The 20311-nt window shown below is 42.0% G+C and overlaps 1 protein-coding gene across 3 annotated transcripts in view; it reads left to right on the top strand.

Moving 5' to 3' along the window:
- Positions 1-380: 380 nt before the first annotated feature.
- iars2 (isoleucyl-tRNA synthetase 2, mitochondrial) overlaps positions 381-20311 on the top strand; it is a 136290-nt gene continuing 116359 nt past the window's right edge. For 2 of the 3 annotated variants that reach the window (XM_069931232.1, XM_069931234.1), the window contains exons 1-3: positions 381-756; positions 19784-19903; positions 20084-20243. In XM_069931232.1, coding sequence (XP_069787333.1) covers positions 538-756; positions 19784-19903; positions 20084-20243 — 499 coding nt within the window. In that variant the 5' untranslated portion in view covers positions 381-537. Of the gene's footprint in view, positions 757-17377; positions 17457-19783; positions 19904-20083; positions 20244-20311 lie in introns of those variants that run through there. The other variant, XM_069931233.1, reaches the window with a different exon arrangement.

The raw sequence follows: 20311 nt of genomic DNA, 5'->3' as shown, positions 1-20311 counted from the left end.
GCCAGTGCGAGGGCTTGGTGGGGTAGGATCACAGTCCTTCTACTACCAGGCTTTGAGGAGCTGAGACAGAGGAGAAGCCCCTCAAACAAAAGAGGGAGAACAACATAGGGCCACAGTGGTGCTAAATAGAAAAAGAATTAAAGTGTGCAGCGATAGAAATTTATGGATGATACTAGGGATGTGAAGACGTCAAACGATTTTCCTTTGTAAATAATTGGAAATGAATAAAGTTTATTTTTGGAAAAAAAACATTGGAAGTATGTATGCAAATTATTCTAAAATATAGCTGAAAATATCATTCAGTCGGTCAGTTTGCTTTGGAATTTGTTTTGTCTGGTTCACTTTCTCTTCCTCAGATGTTGCTGGAGTTTCAGGGCTGGCAGGAGGTGCGGTTTTGAAATTAGAACGAACTTGAGCCTCAGCGGCCGCCGTGACGCAGGCAGATTCGTGTTACCCAGGATTCCCGGCGATGGGAGACCAGCTGAAGCGCTGGGCACGAGTAAACGGTCGCAAGCTGCCGGAAGCCGACGGCCAGCCATGAGCTCAGCTCTGAGAGGCCGATGCGTCCGCACTCTCTTGACCGGGAAGTTGCGGACGGCCGCTTGGGACAGGGTGCGTGCTGCCAGCGGGAGTACAAGCTCCGAACAGGACGGCAGACAGAACAAGTTTAGGGAGACGGTGCTGCTGCCCCGCACCGACTTCCCCATGAGACTGAGCGGGAAGGAGCTACTGGAGAAGGAGCTGCAGACCCAGAGGGTAAGGCTCAGTGCGGCTCCGTTGGGCTTACCGTGCGAAATCTGAAGCGGCAGACCCGTGACAACACACCCCCTTTCCCTCCCCACCAGCTGTCCTTCCCATCCTGCCCCCATGTATCCGATTCCTCTCCCATTCAGGTCGGTGAAGACAGCGGACGAAAACATAAGCGTGAAATACGAAAGTCTGCAGTCGTGTGATTATAGTAAAAACAAAAATTCTGCATGAACTTAGCAGGTCTCACTGGGTAAAAGTTCTCTACTTTCGGGCCTGAACCCTTCAAGGTATGAGCAAAGACATGGCAGATGGTTGAATAAAAAATGCTTGGGAGGACATGTAGAGGAAAGGTGACAATGGATCTGTGAATGCAGAGCTTGGGGAAAGGGTAAGAGACAGCTTAAAGGAAAGCATACATACTGACGACAAAGAAAAAGATTAAATATTCAGTAAAATAAACTGTGCAAATTTAAGTGTCCTTAACTTACTCTCTGAGTCTGCTATTTAGGAGTCTGATGGTGGAGGGGTGGCAACTGTTCCTGAACCTGGTGGTATGAGTCTTGTGAATTGGCGCGGGGTGGGGGTGGTGACCTAACAGAGCAGAAAAGTCAATGTTAATGTCATCTGGTTGGTGGGTGCCTAGACGGAAGATGAGGTGTTGTTCCTCCAAGTGGTCTCACTCTGGCAGTGAGACCATATGTCAGCATGGAAATGGGGCAGAGAATTGAAACGTGTTGCTCCTGGGATATACCTGATTTTTGCAGTGGATAGAGCAAAGTTGCTCAATGATGTGATCTCCCAGTCTGCATCCAATCTCCTCAGTGTAGACTACAACTGGGAACACCAAATGCAGTAGATGACTGTACATCACCCCCTGTCCTTTCTTCCCTTCTTCCCTCAGCCTTTTTATTCAAACACATCCCTGCCTTTTGCAGGACTCAGAACCAAATGAGTAATATATCTTTAACTTGTATGGATGGTGCAAAACCTATTGAATTCCTCCAGCAATTTTGTGGATCAGAACTTAGTCACTTGGATGTGGTAGGCATGCCATCCTACCTGACCCTATGCTTGTAGATTCTGTGACTGTTTGAGTTTCCAGGAACAAACAATGTCTCGACCAGTGGTTTTTAATCTGAACCCCTAAATTCACATTCCACTTTAACCACTCCCTTTGCCATAAGTGCTCTGTGATTAGTAAAGGATTGCTTAAGGTGGAATGTGAGTGGAAAGAAAAAAGTTTTGAAAATCACTGTTTTAATCATACTAAATTGAGTTGTTATGTGTACAGTTTCATAACTCAAGGAAATGAGCCAGTGACAATTTTTCTCAAGCAACATGTTTCAATAACAATTGGGTCTAGAGCAGTAGTTCTCAACCTTCCCTTCCCACTCACATACCACCTTAAGCAATCCCTTACCAATCACAGAGAAATAATTGCATAGGGATTACTTAGGGTGGAATGAGTTTTTTTTTGGGGGGGAGGTTTGAAAATCACTGGTCTATAAGTTAGGGTGATTGTGTTGCAATGTTTGTTACTATAAATTCAAACAGAAACTGAGATATTGGTGACTTTGTGGGCAGATTTGAAACCAGGTTAGATGTGTTCAATGTGCCTATGGATTAAAAAAAATATATAAAATCTCTGAAATGTTTAAATGCAATTTCATGCATGTATAAAATGAGGATTCATGGGTTTATGCTGTACAATGTATAAAAATTTAATTGTATTGAAGTGTTTATTGTCGCATGTATGGAGACCCAATTAAAACTTTGTTTTGTGTGCTATCCAGGCAAGTCAACCCATACTTAAGTTCAATAGGTTGTGCAAAAAAAATGCAGAGTATAGTGTTTAAGAGAACATTTTCAGTTCCATGTGGGTTCCACCTTTTACCTGTTAGCCTGTGGTCAGTTTCTCCAGAACTTTTGTATGCTGCGCTAGTCCCTAACATCTGCTGATTTTCTTGTTTACCTCTATTTGGCTGCTCTACTGTGAAGTCTCTTCAACCTGTGTCTACCCTGAAGCAGTTCTTCTCTCTTTGAAGGGACTTATGTGGGGGTTTCTATAACTACTTCACATTTTTATCGCTGCTGCTTTGAATTTTATTGACCATGTAATCACCCAGTAAAAACATAATGCTGGAGAAACTCAGCAGGTCAATGTAGTTTATATAGCAAAGATAAAGATACATAACCAACATTTCCACCTTGAGCCCTTCATTAAGGTATTGTCTAGACAAAATGGTAGGGTGGGGGAGAGGGGCAGCAGGAAGAGCACAATCCCACAGGCAGGTAGTAGGTGAATGAGGGAGGGAAAGAGGGAAGGCACACTAGCAAACTGGGGGAGGGTGGATTGTTCTGTGAAAGGAGAGGAATTGGGGTGGACAGCTGGAGGAAGAAAGACAAGAATGGTTAAGAGACGGAGAACAGGGAGAAGGCTCACAGGAACCAGAGAAGTTGATGTTTATGTCATCCAGTTGGAAAGTGCCCATATTCAGTGTTGTTCCTCCAATTTACAGGCTGCCTTTGTTTAACATTGCACGAGGCCATGGACTGACATGTCACCGCAGGAGTGGGGCACAGAATTGAATTGGTTGGCTACTAGGAGATCCCTGTCATTGATGTGGACAGAGTGAAGGTGCTCAGTGAAGCGATCATCTAGCCTGGAGGTTGACAAGTGAAGTGCTGCTTGACTTGGACTGTTTGGAATCCCAAATATTGGTGATGGAGGTGGTGTGGACACAAGTGTGGCACTTCCTGCAGCCGGATGGGAAGAAGGGGGGGGGATCAATGGGAAGAGATTAGTGGACCAGGGAGTCACTGAGGGAGAGATCCCTACAGAAGGCGGAGAGGGGAAGATGTGTCTGGTGGTATGATCATGTTGTAGGTGAAGGAAGTTGAGTGTTGGATCCAGAGGCTGGTTGGGTGGTAGAGAAGGACAAGGGGAAATCCAGTTTTTGTTGCATGGGGGCGGGGGAGAGGAGGACAGGGCAGATGAGCAGGAAATGGAGGAGATGCCGGTAAGGACTGATTTGATGGTGGTGGAGGGGAAGCCATGATTTTTGGAAGAATGAGAACATCTCAGATGACCTGGACTCAAAAATCTCCTCCTTAAGCACACCCTCCCCCACCTCCAATTTAAATTCCATATGGAATATTTTGAAGAATCAAGAACCAAGACTGGAAGACCTCATCTTGGAAGCAGATATGATGCAGATGGAGAAATTGAGAGAAAGGAATAGAATCCTTGCAGGGGACTGGATGTGAAGAATATTTGTTGAGATAGCTGTAGGAATTGGTAAGTTTTCTTAAACAAAAAGTCTGTAGAAAGCTTCTCCCTGAGAAGGAGGCAGAGATATCAAGAAAGGAGAGGATGTCATCGAGATCTACCAAGTGAATTTGAGGTCAGGCTGAAAGTTGGCTGCAAAGTGAATAAAATTGATGAGCTCATCACGGGTGCATGAGGTAGCATTGATGTGTACTACATCAGTTACAATATTGCACAGCAATTTTTCACAGTATGCAGCCTACCAGTGCTGAAGATTATCATGGTTCAAAAAGTTCAAAGTTCATATTCATTGTTATGACATCGCATTCAACCCTGAGATTCTTTTTCTTGTTGGCCAGGCAGTAATTCTACTTTTTGATAGCGTAAACTACATTCAAGAAAAAGATACATGTACAAAAGGGAGAAATGTAAACAAACTGATTACAAAGACAGAAAGATTAAGTATTCACTAATAAATAATGTGTAAAGTAAGTGTCATTAAACTATTCTCTGACTGAGTCTGTTGTTTCGGAATCTGATGGTGGAGGGGTGGCATATGTTCCTGAACCTGGTGGTACATCTTATGCCACTTATACTTCTTGCCTGATGGCAGCAGGGAGCATGCCCTAGGTGGTGCGGATCCTGGATGACTCTCGCTGCTCTCTGACGGCAGTGTTCTATATAGATTTTCTCAGAAGAGGAGATAGTTTTGCCTGTGATGAGATATTAGTGAGAAGGAGGACCAGAGAGGTAGTGTCAGGATCCCCATTGTGGTAGTGATCCAATGAGAAAGTCAGAGGGGTGTTTTGAAAAGGAAAAGAATGTATTGTCTAGTGGTGAATGAAGAAAGCTGATTTCATGGTGTGCTGGAAAAAACGAGTGAGTGTATTCTTTATTTGTGTGTAAGCTGTTATAAATCAGTGCAGCTACAAGTAGTGACTCCGTGTGTTCACGATACTTTCTAATTTAAAATGGTTAATGATGAGTGTAAGCCCCTTTTAGGAGTACTTCTGTACCCTCAAAGTGATGAGTCAGCAGACGAAGTATGATTATTTGTGGAGCGTCTTCCAGAGCAGATTGGGTGTGAAGTGGAGAGGTTGCCTTGGTTGATCCAGGTGGTAATCTCCTATATGACAATCTTTAAAAATTTTTAATTTAATATGTCACAGTGTACCAAATCAGTAAAAATGTATACACAGATTCAATATTTATATCTACACACTGACATTTTCTATTTTCTCCCCAACCCCCCTCTCTCTCCACCCCCCCAATTAACTATAGAACAAGAAAGAAACCAAACAACCATATGACATACTTAAGGCGGCTATTCTGCAGTGTACTCAGCCATGTAGGGAGACTCATATTGTCTAATTTACTAGCTGATGATAGCCTAGGCGATTGGCAACCCTCACAGATGTTGAGGAAGTGGTGCAGGCTAGCTGGTACAAATCCTGTTGAAGGCGATTATTGGAAACACAGGTTCCTTTGATGTTCAAGAGCATTTGGTGAGTGTCTATCGAATGCCCAATCTTGATCAGTTCGCAGATTATGCCAACCTTGTTGTATCCACGACCTCCACTTTGAAGATGGAGAGATTGGCTTCTTCCCCTAGTCAGAATGAACAAATGGAACTGGAACAACTGCTTACTGCGCCTTGTGAAGTGCTGGCACTTTCTCAAATGAAGGTAACTGGATTGGAGCAGCAAGTGGCAGCACTGACTATGCAGGTCCAGGCTTTGGCAACACAAAGAAATTCCTATCGTCGACCTGGTTGGAATCGTGGTGGTCTATAAATGTTAGCCAGGAAAAGACAAGGCCTGGCAGTAGAGGTAACTGCTGCCATCTTTTCCTCAAAGACTGTCTCTCAAGTGCTCAATTTCTTGTTGATTCTGGTGCAGAGATTTCACTGGTCCCCCCCAACCCCTGGAGAATGCACACACCCTAATTTGTCATGTGTTCTTTCAGCCACGAATGATTCTCCTATTCAAACCTGGTCAGAGGTCACTCACGTTGGATTTCGGTCTCAAGAAACCTTTTTGGTAGGTTTTCACGGTTGCACATGTGGTAAATTTCATTTTGGGAGCAGATTCTTTGTCATATTTTTCTTTGTTGGTGGATTTGAAAAATTGCTGTGTCGTGGACCATAGCTCTTGAGCTGCATCTGTTATCCCTGCAATGTCGCCAGTCACCTGATGAGCCTTCAACCTGGCTCCTGTCCTTTCCAAGCCTTGCTGAGGGATTTCCCTAGTGACTGCATCATATTGTCATACAGACATTAGCCCACCATATACAGACTCGGGGCCCTCCGGTTATAGCATCCCCGGACTTTCTTAAAATCATGAAATCGGAAATTGACCACATGCAAGAGTTGGGCATAGTCTGTAGGTCTGGGTTTCACCGTTGCATATGATTCCAAAAAATCTCCTGGGGATTGGCAGCCTTGTGGTGATTATCGTGCCCTGAATCGATACAACATTCCTAATTTACAAGTTTTCTCAACAAACCTCCACAGCAAGCATATACATTTGATCTACGGAATGCAGCTCACACATTCCAGTGGTCTATGGACCACGTATTCACCAGCTTCAATTTTGTGTTTGTTTACTAGTCACAAGCATGGATGAAGAGGAGCATAAGCATCACTTTATCTTGTTATTTCAGAAGCTTGATGACTTTTACATTGCGATCAATCCCAGTATATGCATTTTTGGTGTTGCTGATCTTGTACTCTGTGGACATAGAGTTATATGACATGGTATTTTGCCTGATGAATCGAAAGTACGAGAGAGTCGAGAATTTCCTACACCAATTGCGACGTTTTTTAGGCATGATGAATTTTTATCACCAATTCATAGAAACATAGAAGATAGGAGTAGGTCATTCGACCCTTCAAGCCTGCTCCGCCATTCAACGCGATCATGGCTGATCTTAAAGTTCAGTACCCTGTCCCCGCCTTCTCTCCGTAACCTTTAATACCCTTATACTGAAGAAATATATCTAATTCCCTCTTAAATATATTTAATGAACCTGCCTCTACTGCCCTCTGTGGCAATGAATTCCACAGATTCACCACCCTCTGGGTTAAGAAATTCCTCCTCATCTCGGTCCTAAATGGTTTGCCTATTATCCTCAAACCATGGCCCTGGGTTCTGGATTTTCCCATCATTGGAAACATCCCATCTGCATCCATTCTGTCCAGTCCTGCCAGAATTTTATATGTCTATTTTATATTCCTGCCGAATGCTCCAGCATCTCTATTACCCAACACATCAGAAGCCCAACACCTGGCTCACTCCTATCACAGATGCATCTGTCCGGGTTGTGGGAGTAGTGTTAGAACAACAAGTTTGTGGGCAATGGGAACCTCTGGCGTTTTTTTTTCCAGCCAAACTCTAACCAGCTCTGTTAAAGTACAGTACGTTTGGTCAAGAACTCTTGACCATTTATCTCACAGTGACATTTCCGCTTTTTATTGGAAGGTTATCTTTGCACCATTCGTACAGATTGCTAGCCTCCTATGAATACCATGAGTACAAGTTCACATCTCTACTCCTCATGAGAATTCGACACCTGGACTTACAATTTTCATTGGACATACAGCATATCTGAGGAAAAGTGAATGCCGTGGCTGATGTCCTGACCAGGCATAACATTGATGCCTTGCATACAACTACTGCCATCAATTTCACCACCGTGTTTCATGCACATTACATTGATATCATCGGGTGTGCCGGATCAACTCTGGTTTCCATCTTCAAGATGTGACCCTGGATGAATCTGGTGAAAAGTTAATCTGCAATTTTTCCACAGGAAGGCCTAGGCCTTTTGCACTGGTGGCTATGAGGTGGGAGATTTTTGAATCTCATCCTGGTAAAAGAGCATCAATCAAACTAGATGCGTAGTGTTTTACCTGGCCTCATGTTAAATCGGATGTTGGATTATGGACAAGGACCTGCTTGCCATGTCAATGCTCTGAAGTCTCCAGATACTCAAAGTCCAAGCTGAGGGATTTTGTTGTTCCAGATTCCTGTTTCCAGCATGTGCAATTAAACTTGGTAGGCCCACTTCCACCATCTTGGGGATATACTTATCTGTTCATGTGTGAAGACGACTACCAGGTGGGAGGATGCTATTCCTATCACTGACATCTCTGCGGAGATAGTAGCTAGGGCTTTTGTGGATCATTGGATTCCATCTTTTGGTGTTCCGGACACTATTATAATCCATTGAGGGTCTCAGTTTGAGTTGCCGTTGTTCTGAGCTCTCGCTGATCTTCTGGGCACTATTATTTGCACTACGGCTTACCATTTGCAGGCTAACGACCTCATTGAGTGTTTCCATCAGCAATTGAGGACAGCATTGAGAGCAGGTGGCTATGCATCTATGTGGAGTGAACATTTACCCATGGTTCCTCTTGGTTTGCGTACTGCTGTTAAGGCAGATCTTGGATGTTCAGCGGCAGAGCTAGTATATGGCACTATGTTCACCTTGCTGGGCAAGTTTGTGAATCAGAGTCCAAGCATAATGCTAGTTATTGATTTTCTTAGAGGAAAATGAGATGACTCAAACCTACTCCTACACGGTAAGCGTCATCTGCAGTGTATGTGCTGAAAGATTTACAATGCTATACTCGTGTGTTCCTTCGGCATGATGCTTTTCGAAAACCACTTCAGCCCATTTATGATGGTCCTATTTGGGTCCTACGATGCCACCAAAGATTTTTTAAATTGTTAAGAATAGGATAGCTGTTACAGTCTCCATCGACAGGTTAAAACTGGTGTATATTGATGGTCCATGTTCTGCATTGGAGCCAGAATCAGAGGACTTGTTACACCCTTGCCAATCAGATTGTGCATCACCTGTCTTGCACTATTGTACGAGGTCAGGCCAAACTGTCAGCCCTCTCATCCGTTGCGTAATGAGAGTTCCAATCAGTTGCCTCCTTGTATAACTCATAGGCTGGGGTGGGGGGAGGAGGGGGGTGGTGGGAGGAAGCATTTGGAGTCAGAGCAGAATAATAATGTCAGGATCACTCGTGTGGCAGTGATCCATTGGGAAGGTCCATACTAGGTTATAATACACCCGGTCAGCACGCTTTCCATTGGACATCTGTAGATGTTTGCCAATGTTTCTGATGTCATACTGAGCCTCCACAAATCACTGAGGAAGTAGACGCTTTGATGTGGTTTCTTCACGATGACTTTGGTATGTTGAGCTCAGTAAAGGTCCTCCAAAATAATGACTTCAGGAATTTAAATTTGCTTACCCTCTGATTTTCCTCCAATGTTCACTGGATCATACACCTCTGGTTTTCCCTTCCTAAAGTTTACAATTAGCTCCGTGGTTTTAGTGACATTCGGTGTGGGGTTGTTGTTGGTACACCATTCAGCCAAGCTTTCAACCTCCCTCCTGTATACTGACTCATCACCCGTATACATCTTGGAGTCCCTTTTTGGAAAAAGCTTTGGAGCATGTGTTGTTGGAAATTCTTGCTGATTGTGGTCTGCAGGACAGGAAGTTGAGTATTTATTTGCACTAGGACATGGGTTCAAGAGTTTGGAGATGAGCTTTTGTGAATTATGCTGGTAAAGGCGGATGTAGTCAATAAACAGGAGTTTTTGTAATTCAGGTGTTTCAGGGCTGAGTGTGACTTGTGTTCATTGAAATTTCTTGTAAAGTGCATACATGACATTGCGTACAACCCTGAGATTCTTTTTCCTGTGCCTGGCAGAATTTCCAATTATTGGTCTGCTGTGGATCTGTTGCAATGGTAGGTGAATTGTGGATCGAGGTTGGCTGGGTCTCGGGAGTTAATGCGAGCCATGGCACTTCACGAGGTGGATGTCAGAGGCACTGGATGATGGTCATTCAGTCACATCCTCTTGTTTTTCTTTGGCACTGGGATGATAGAAGTCTTCTTAAAACAGTTGGGAAATTCAGTTTGTAATATGGAGAGTTTAAAAATGACTGAGCATACTCCCACCAGCAGATCCATGCAGGTTCTCAGGACACAACCATCAGGGCCAGTTGTCTTCTGCAGGTTCATTCTCAGGAAGGTTGATCTGTTATCTGTGGCACTAACCATGGGTCCAGGGGCACATGAAGCTCACTGAACTGCTGTTCAAAGTGAGGATATAATCATTGAGTTATGTATTATTTGCTTGACTTAGTTTCAGAGCTCAAGATAGCATGCATGCCTTGCTGCAATCAATGGGTGTCAGTGAGCTTTGTTTGGCACACCAATTTGGTCCTGAATTGTCTCTTGGCATCCCAGAAAATCATACCTGGATTTTTTGTATAAATGGGGGTCGCTTGAATTGGGCAGCTCAGACATCAGAACAGAGTGGAACTTCTAGTTCAGCCGTATTTTTATTTGCTATATTTAATTGTCTGGCTGTGTATGTTTGATACATTATTCTCATATTTGTATTGATCATGATGCCTGTGAATGTACAAAAATACCCAGCATAACCACAAAATACAAGACACTGATTTTATTTGAGTCACACCAGCTGGAATGTGTAGTATTAATGTCAGGTAGACATTAATACTACAGTCTACAGTGGAAAGGTACAATATTTAAGGCATATTCTTGCAAAGACATTTGATAGGCATCTCTTTGAACTAGTTTGAGGTACATTGTTTCATTTCTTCGCTTAAGACATTTCAGGGTGTACTTTCTTAAGATTTGGAAATGATTGACATACAAATGAGTTGCTGTGTGGGAGGCTTAGTCCTAATCCACTTCAACATCTGGGGATGTGGCCTGATGGTGTGAGCAAAGGACATGGGAATACGCCTCCCCTGGGAGAACTAATTAATAACTGACTTTAAAAATGTTTTTTAAAATTGTAAATAATTAATACAGTTTTTGGCACTTACCTGCAGAGTTTTTAATGTGGCTTCAAGGAAAGGGAAGCCACAGACAACTAGAAATATAGCTATGAAAGAAGTCAAAAAATTGGAGAAGGTCCCAATCCTGTATAGTTTTTCAAAAATTGATCCCAGAAGTTCTGGGATCTGATAATTTTCCGAATGGGATTGAATTGGATAGAGCATGCAGGGCTAGTGGAAAGAAGCCATTACCTGGACAGACATTAAGCTCTGTTCTGATTAGATATTTGCGTTATCAAGATAAAGAAAGAATATTGAAAACAGTTGTCTGGAAGGCTCGCCAATATCAAAGCCCATTGGTAGTATCTGATAAGAAAGTATTCTTCTGTGCAGATCTAAGTACAGCAATTGTGAAAAGAAGAAAGGAATTTAACCCAGTTAAATCAATTTTGTGGAAGAAAAGATATAAATTTTCTTTTTGTCATCATGCTACACTTAAGGTGTTTTTGGGATCTAATCAAGAAAGATTTTTTGTAAATGAAATGGAAGCTTTTGAATTTGCTAATTCTCTTCCAAGTAATAAAAAGGGTTCAACAAGTTGATGTGCAAACTACAGATATTCAACAACCTGAGAAGATACAAGATGCAGAAAAAGAGTTGACACAACAAGAAATGGAAGACCTTGATGAAGAACAAATTAAGAGAGCCCTTGAAGTGCCTGCCTTTTGGGGGGGGGGGGGGGGGAGGGGCAGCACAGAGGATTTTTATCCTTCTCCTTCCATAGCTGTTATGTGCCACTGAGTGGCAACAGCTACTTCCCGCACAATAGACTTTTTTTTTGATGATACTTTTTCAGGTTTTTAAAGTTTTTTTTGTTCTCTTTTTCTTTACTTTCTTCCTTTGGACAGACAATTTTAAGATGTGGCAGCCCCAAGAGGAGAGGCAAAGGGGAGTCTTGAGTTTTTGGGAAGCAGATTAATGGCTAATAATAGGGTACTAAAATTTGTAAATTTTAATATAAATGGGCTTAATAATATGATTGAGAAAAAAGATAATAGCTTATTTGAAGAAAATTAAAGTTAACATTGCTTTTCTACAGGAGACTCATTTAACAAAGGAGGAACATTAGAAATTAAAAAGAGATTGGGTTGGTCAAGTGGTAGCTTCAACTTTTAATTCTAAAGCAAGAAGTGTGGTGATTTTGTTTAAGAAAATGTTACCTGTGAAAATTCAGAGGGTGGTTACCAATCCTTTGGGGAGATTTGTCCTGGTTAATTGTCAAATTTATTCTGAAATGTTGACATTTACGAGTATTTATGCTCCAAAAGTAGATGATGAAGGATTTATTTGAGATTCCTTTGTTTTTAGCCAAAGCGCATGAAAAAATATTGATAGGTGGGGATTTTAACTTTGTTTTGGCCAAAATAATGAGATAATTTATTTGAGCTAACCCAGCAAAAGTAACCTTGATTATAATGAAAGTTAGTTATTTGGTGAAGATTAAATCTTAAAACAGACTCGCCAAGGCAAATAGCGCCTTTGGAAGACTACGCAAAAGAGTCTGGAAAAACAACCACCTGAAGTAACACACAAAGATCAGTGTGTACAGAGCCGTTGTCATACCCACGCTCCTGTTCGGCTCCGAATCATGGGTCCTCTACCGGCATCACCTACGGCTCCTAGAATGCTTCCATCAGCGCTGTCTCCGCTCCATCCTCAACATGACTTCATCACCAACATCGAAGTACTCGAGCTGGCAGAATCTGCAAGCATCGAATCCATGCTGCTGAAGACCCAACTGCGCTGGGTGGGTTACATCTCCAGAATGGAGGACCATCGCCTTCCCAAGATCGTGTTCTATGGCGAGCTCTCCACTGGCCACCGAGACAGAGATACACCAAAGAAGAGGTACAAGGACTGCTTAAAGAAATCTCTTGGTGCCTGCCACATTGACCATCACCAGTGGGCTGATATCGCCTCCAACAGTGCATCTTGGCGCCTCACAGTTCAGTGGGCAGCAACCTCCTTTGAAGAAGACTGCAGAGCCCACCTCACTGACAAAAGACAAAGGAGGAAAAACCCAACCCCAACCAACCAATTTTCCCTTGCAACCGCTGCAACCGTGCCTGCTAGTCCCGCATCGGACTTGTCAGTCACCAACGAGCCTGCAGTAGACGTGGACATTACCCCTCCATAAATCTTCGTTCGTGAAGCAAAGCCAAAAGAAAGGAATCTTAAAGTAACGAATTATTCATTTTGTTCACACAGGCATGATTCTTATTTTAGGATAGACTTATTTTTGATATTGGCGCAATTGCAAGGAAGAGTTATGAAACTGGATTATAAGGCTAGAATTTTATCTGATCATTCACCACTCTTAATAACGTGCTTGGTTCCTGAGAATGAGCAATTGGTTTATAGGTGGACCTTTAATTTTACATTGTTGAAGGGGGATTGGGGGGGATTTTTGTTAATTTATTTTATATATAAGAAAGCAAATTCAAGAATTTTTATAAATAAATTCTAATTCAGTATTTCATAAATTTGGGATGCATTAAAGGCATAATTGAGAAGTCAGATAATAAGTTTTACAGCGAAAATTAAAGATTATATGAAAGAGGTTAATCAATTAGAAATGGAATAGAGGACTTGGAGAAGGATTTACAAAGAAAGGTTTCAGATTAGATAAGAAAGAAATTAATTAAAAAAAACTATTATATAATGCGATCCAGACTTTTAGAATGGGAAAATTAATTGAGAACTAAACACGGGTATTATGAATTAGGAGAAAGGGCCAAGAGGTTCTTGCATGGCAGTTAAAAACTGAATAAACTGCTAGAATATTTAATGATGTTAGAAAAAGCCCAAAGACGATTACTTATAAACCCAAAAAAATGATTCATTTAAAAAATTTTTATCCTAATTTATATAAATTTGAGTGTACTGAATGTTTTTTTAAAAATCTCAGATAAATATACCTATTTTGAAATATCGAGATTAAAGGGATTTAGATGCTCCTTTTACAGTAAGAAGTCAGTGAAGCATTTAGTTCATTGAACAATGATAAGTCTCTGGGGGAGGATGGTTTTCTGTCTGAATTTCTTTTAAGAAGTTTAAAGATCTTTTAATACCTCCTTTTATGGAGATGTTAAATCAAGCAGTGGAATCTCATTCCTCACCAGAGTCTTTTTCAACTGCAATAATTACAGTTATACCAAAGAAAGATAAGGATCCATTAAATCCAGCATCTTATCAATATTAGTATTGAATGCGGATGATAAAATTGTTGTAAACATTTTGGCAAGTAGATTAGCTAAATATTTACCAAATTTAATTCATATGGACCAAACCGGATTTGTCAAAAAGTGAGAATATGATGATAATGTTGCAAGGTTGATTAGCTTAATTAATTTAGTTCAAAAAAAGAGGTGATTTAGGTATAGCAGTAGCCTTGGATGCACAGAAGGCTTTTGATAGTTTAGAATGGGATTTTTTTGTTTAAAGTATTAGAAAAGTTTGGATTTGGGTTGACTTTTATAAATTGCGATAAAGCCCAAAATAAAAATCCTTGTGCAAGAATGATGACTAATTGGCAAATTTATACTTCTTTTCCATTAACTAGATGGAGTAATCAACATTGACATTTATCACCAGCATTGTTTATTTTAGCAATAGAACCCTTAGCTGAGCTCATTAGACAAGATTCGAAGATTAGGGGTATAAAGGTTAATCAAGAGGAATATAAAATTAATTTATTTGCTGATGTTTTGGTTTAGTTGACTGATTGTATAAATTCTTTGTCCCAATTACACAAGATTGGAAGAATATGGGGAAATTTCTGGATGTAAAATTGTGAGAAGAGTGAAATTGTGCCTTTAGTTAGAGGTGATTACACTAATTGTAAAATGCTTACTAAATTAGGTGGCCAGATGCTAGTATTAAATTTTTAGGTATTCAGGTTGATAATGACTTTAAAAATGTATATAAATTAAACGACTGAACAACTCCAATATTCCAAAATGGTCAGGACCGGGCCTATTTTGGATAAATGATTTTGTTAAAAGAACTAGTCATTTAAAAAAAAAACAGCCCAATAGCCACAGTAAGTATCTTGTAACAGTGTTTAAACAACAACAAACAGCAAGGTGAGACTTTTAAAGCATTGAATTAATGTATAATTCTCACCAAAAATAATGCTGGCCACCGCTGGTCCTGACACCTCCCCACCGAGGCCTGACTTGAGCCGGGAGCCTGAGGGTCCCACTCCTGCCTGAGGTCCGCAACTGCTGGAGCTGGGAGCCTGACATCCCTGGTCAGTTTCGCTCTGGAAAAGTTTCTGATTAAATGAGGTTTACGGAGAATCCTATTTTGGATAATCGAGTTGAACTGTATTTACCTTTACTTAATAAAATTGTTGAAGGTTTGAACAAGTAGAATACCCTACCTATTACTCTAGTAGGTGGGGTAAATTGTGTTAATTTCCCTAGAGTTTAGTATCTTTTTCAATTGATCCCCATCTCTATTCTTCAAAAAAAAATTTTAAGAATTTAAATGCAAGTGTTAAGAAGTTTTTATGGAAAGGAAAAATGGCGAGGGTGTGGCAACACACATTCTTGTAGCGGTGAACTGGTCCCTCTTGTCACACATGGTTGACGGTGTAGCCGTGGCAAGGATTGCATCACGGGACCCTCTCTTCCGGTCCAGACCGGAAGATTGCATTCACGCTTGCATCATCAGGACGCAAGTGTCAGGATGTTGGGAGGTGACACAATAAGGCTTAAAGGCTGCAGTGCAAGATTCAAATTAAAGCAGTTGTAATACCTGAGCGTTCAGCCTGTTGTCTCAGTCTCTTAGCTGCACTCGCTCACAACCCACTACATTGGTGTCCTGAAGACTCAAAACAATTGAACTAGCAGCTGTAGGTGCTGTTGCATTGAAGCTGCCAACTTTCTAGACGAACAGGCCCTGCACTTGGTTTGGTCAAGCGGAGGCCCAGTTCCAGATCAAACAGATAACCTCTGATTTGACGAGATACTTCTACATAGTCAGCTCACTCGACCAGGAAGCCGCCTCACGAGTCAATTACCTCATCAAGCGCCGCCAGAGAAAGGTAAATACATGGCTCTAGAAAAACCTCCCCATTAGCACGTATGGCCACTCACGGTATGAGTAAGCAGCCAGGTTCCAGTACTTGGATGGCCTAGGCGATAAAATCCCCTCTGCCCCCATGGACGAGATGCTCATGCTGGCAGAAGGGCACAAGCCCTGCCTCACGTTCGAGCAATCGTTCCTTGAGCAGCTGCCCGAGGGCATCAGGCTCCTCTTGGCTGATGTTGATTTCAGTGACCTCCCCTTCTCCTCTCCCCCTCCAAATGTTGCGGTGTTCTTTACCGTTCGAAACGCGAAGCCGTAGACTACGTTAACTGTGTTTCGCGGCCACCATAGAGGACAACGCCTGAGTCTAGTCCACCACGTGAGCATACCCCACCCCATCAGAGGATGGAGAGACCAGATCCCAAATGGTGTTTCTATCATCAATGTTGGGGGTTGTCCATTCCCAGGAAATGATGTGACCAGCCGCCACAGTGGCTGTGGCAGCTGGTTGACCAAATACCTTCTCCATGTCTGGGACAGCATCTCAGGCTGCAAGTTCATGGTGGATACGGGGGTAGAGATTAGCGTCATACTCCCTACAGTGCTCGAGACATGCACAAGACCACACGGTCCTTGCCTTTGGCTTGCCAATAACACCGCCATCAGAACCTTCAAAAAAAAAGACTGATTCCTGTATGTTTTGGAGACTGCACATTCCAGTAGTCTTTCACCCTCTCTTCGGTGGACAGACCCCTGCTCGGCGCAGATTTTCTTTGGGCTCACTCACTGTTCGTCAACCTCCAGGGCAAGCAACTAGTTCATGCTCAGACCTTCCACATGGTGCCCCTCAGCAGATCGAATGAACCGTCCACCCAGCTCGCTTCAGTGGAGACCAAACACTGCCAGTACAGCCAAGTCCTTGCAGATTTTCCCTCCATTCCATGCCCAAACATGGTGTCCCAATGCCATATTGCTACCACTGGTTCACCATTGCCTCAAGGGTTTCTTTTGAATTGGGGTTGGGAGGGGCTTACAACTTCCGCATTTTATGAATATATTAATATACTGTTTAGTTTAGATAAAATTTCTGCTTGTGTTAATATAGAATTTAGTAAAATAGGAGAAATAAACTGACAGATTTTATCTATAAATGGAACTCTAAATTGTTGGTAGTAAGTAGGGAAACACCTATTTTGAAACATTTGATTAAATTATGGAATAATATTGATATGTGAAGGTGTACATCCTCATGGCGAACCGGCCCCGTTTGTATTGCCACGTGGCAGGACAGCCATGGGGAAATGGCATGGTCAGAGGCTTCTCTCTGACTCCAGCCTCCCTTCCAGTGCGCGCCCTGGGCAGCGATTATGATGCCACAATGTACCAGGTGACTGAGCTCGTGCTGCCCTTAAAGGGGCGCGCTGAATTTGAATAAAAACTGTTGTTAACGACCCTCAACGTGGTGGCTGGGTTTCTCCGACTGCTCACACCACCAAGGATAAAGGAATAGGTATGAAAAGTTTAGTTTCACGAAAAATGCCTCTTTGTCAAAATAGACATTCATTTTCTAGGGATAATCAATTTTTGAGGACTTGGATGCGGATGGGTATTGAGAGGATAGAAGATTGTTTTGAGGCTGGGAGATTTGTAACATTTGAACGAATGAAGAATGAATGTGTCTAACAATACTTTTTTCTGTAACTATCAAATTGAGACTTTTTTTTGACTGATTAAAATGGGTCCAAGTTTGACGTTACCTTAAATTAGAATTATTGATTTGTAATAGTAATGTAAATAAATTTATTTCTGTAATGTATAATTTATTTCAAAGGAAATCCCCCAAAATAGGGGCGCATAAAGTGAGATTAAGATGGGAAGTAGATTTAAATAGACAAATAAATGAGAAAGATTGGATGGAATTGTGTGAGAATAATATGACAAAAATTATTAGTTTTGTTAGTTCAATATAATTTTTTGCATTAGTTATATTTGACTCCACAAAAATTAAATAGACTGAATACTGCTATATCAGATTTATGTTTTAGGTGTGGAAGCTTCAAGAATGAGGTATGATTAGAACAGAATCCGGTGCCTTAACGCTGATGTGCGAGACCTATGGTTATTGACAGCCATTGTGATCAGCTGCCGGGTGTGCGGGAAGTTATTGATGAATGGACACCGCTCCCAGTGCGATTGCTACTACTCAGTAACAATGTGTAACTGAATAGCCCTTCATGTAGTGTTGTTACGCCAGTTTCGAGTAGAATCAGGCCATTTCAGATAGCCCAAAAGTTGAGATGTCAAGGCGGAGAAACTCTGTCGAAACGCATAATCACCTACCTTTCTAATGTGTGGAGGCGGTCTCCGAGCCGCATATTTCAGCCCACTCTAAGAGGGATCATCTCCGCAGCGCAGCCCTCTGCTGATCAATCTGAATGTACAGCCACGCTAAGCAGCTGTTTAGGGGTGGGCTGATGATGCCGTCAGCCCGCAACCCATCTCCCCACTCAGCCCTCTCCCTCCAAGTCAGGGGTGGCGGGAAGCCCCTGAGGCTGCGGGAGCTCGCAGCCAGGACTGTTGGGGCAGCGGGAGCTGTCAGGGAGCAGCCGGTGCAGGCTGGGACAGCCACACCGGGCTGCTTCAGCCTTCGGGGCCGCTCTCTGCAGCTCAAAACATGGCAGAGCAATGGCTGTTTTCCCTACCCATAATCCCCCACGCAGCTGGAACTTTTCTGGGAACCATAGAGCGATTTCAGCTGTGTGGGGGATTATGGGTAGGGAAGACTGCCATTGCTCTGCCGTGTAATGTTGCCGGGTGGCGTTGCTGCCCCACCTCCGTCGTTTCCAGAGGGCGTAATGAGGTGCCTCTGGATATGAATGGGGTGCTGGAGCAGCCTTTTAGGGCTGCTTTCTGAAAGGTAAGTTCCCATTTTTCTATCCACTCCGTAGCCAGTCTCAAGGCAGAGACCTGACATGAAATGGCCTATTAATACTTTTGTAAACTCTTCAGAACAATGCACGTTTTAGTGTCCTTTTGAATTGTCAGCCAAAAGTCGGTTTAGTTTGGGGGCTTTGGATGATGGCTTTGAATAATTAATTTAAATACTAATTTAGCTTGTCTGGAGGGGAAAAAAATGTCTGCTTTGAGTGAGCACGAGGTTCTTCCTAAGACAGGTTTTAACTACGGAATTTTGTATTTAATTAAAAAAAACAAAATCAGTGGTGCTTTTTCTCATAACTAATGTCTGGACATCATAAAAATGCAAACTTTAACATATTCTTGTCTAAATTTGTAATAAAACAGCTTGGTAATCTCATTGTGCAGTCGTATTGGAAATGCTGTAATTATAAGCATTGGTTTTTGATTGAAAACACAAAGGAGGAGTTAATTATCTGGGTAAAATGTCTGTTTCTCTTGCACTTTGTATCACATCGGATAAGAAAATATTTGGATTTGACAATTCCAATACAGGAACACAATCCTTTATCCGGACATCTAAGATCTGGAAAGCTCCAAAATCCGGCAAGTGGGGAGAGAGACGGCAGTGGAGTCGGGTGGGCGGGTGGGGGGGGGGAGACCAGCAGTGCCAGTCGGGCGGCGAGGGTTGGGGGGCGGAAATCGGCAGCACAATTTGGGTGGGTTCAATCTGGCTTTCTGAAATTCGGAACAGTTCCAGATAAAGGATTATGTACCTATAATACTTATAGAGTGATTGGTTGGCTGATTGCATGGTTTTGTCACTCTTTTGAAATTCTTTTCTTCATTTTGAGCTATTCTGATTTGTGTGTCATAAATTTACAAACTAATGGCATTTTAATGTAAATTGAATTTTTATAGGAATGTGGTTTTTCAGAGCTGTATACTTGGCAAAGAAACAGGAAAGGAAAGGAGTTTTGTCTTCATGATGGACCACCTTATGCCAATGGCGATCCTCATGTTGGTCATGCCTTAAATAAAGTAAGTTCATATTTTCTGACGTCTCTATACATTTTGAATAGAAAAATTGTTAACTGCTGAGCAAATAGATCATTTTAGTTTTGTATTTCGGCTGATGATGAGTTTTCATACAAGTATATGCAAATGAAACAAAGCTGTTTCATCATAGTTTGATTTGACACTTTATTTCTCCAACTGCAGATTCTAAAGGATATCACAAATAGATTTCAGATGATGAGAGGTTATAGAGTTCATTTCATACCAGGATGGGATTGTCATGGATTACCTATTGAGCTTAGAGCATTGGCAGAATGTGGTGATCAAGCCAAAATGCTCTCTCCTATAGAGATCAGGACAAAAGGTAATTTGTTTGAAGTTACAAGTTGATTTGTATTTAATGGCTGTGTTGCTTACTGGGAACTGTAAACT

This window comes from Narcine bancroftii, chromosome 4, assembly GCF_036971445.1.
Source record: "Narcine bancroftii isolate sNarBan1 chromosome 4, sNarBan1.hap1, whole genome shotgun sequence".
NCBI classification, from domain to species: Eukaryota; Metazoa; Chordata; class Chondrichthyes; order Torpediniformes; family Narcinidae; genus Narcine; species Narcine bancroftii.
Note: the sequence above shows the minus strand (reverse complement) of the source record. Positions and strands in the feature narration are given on the sequence as shown.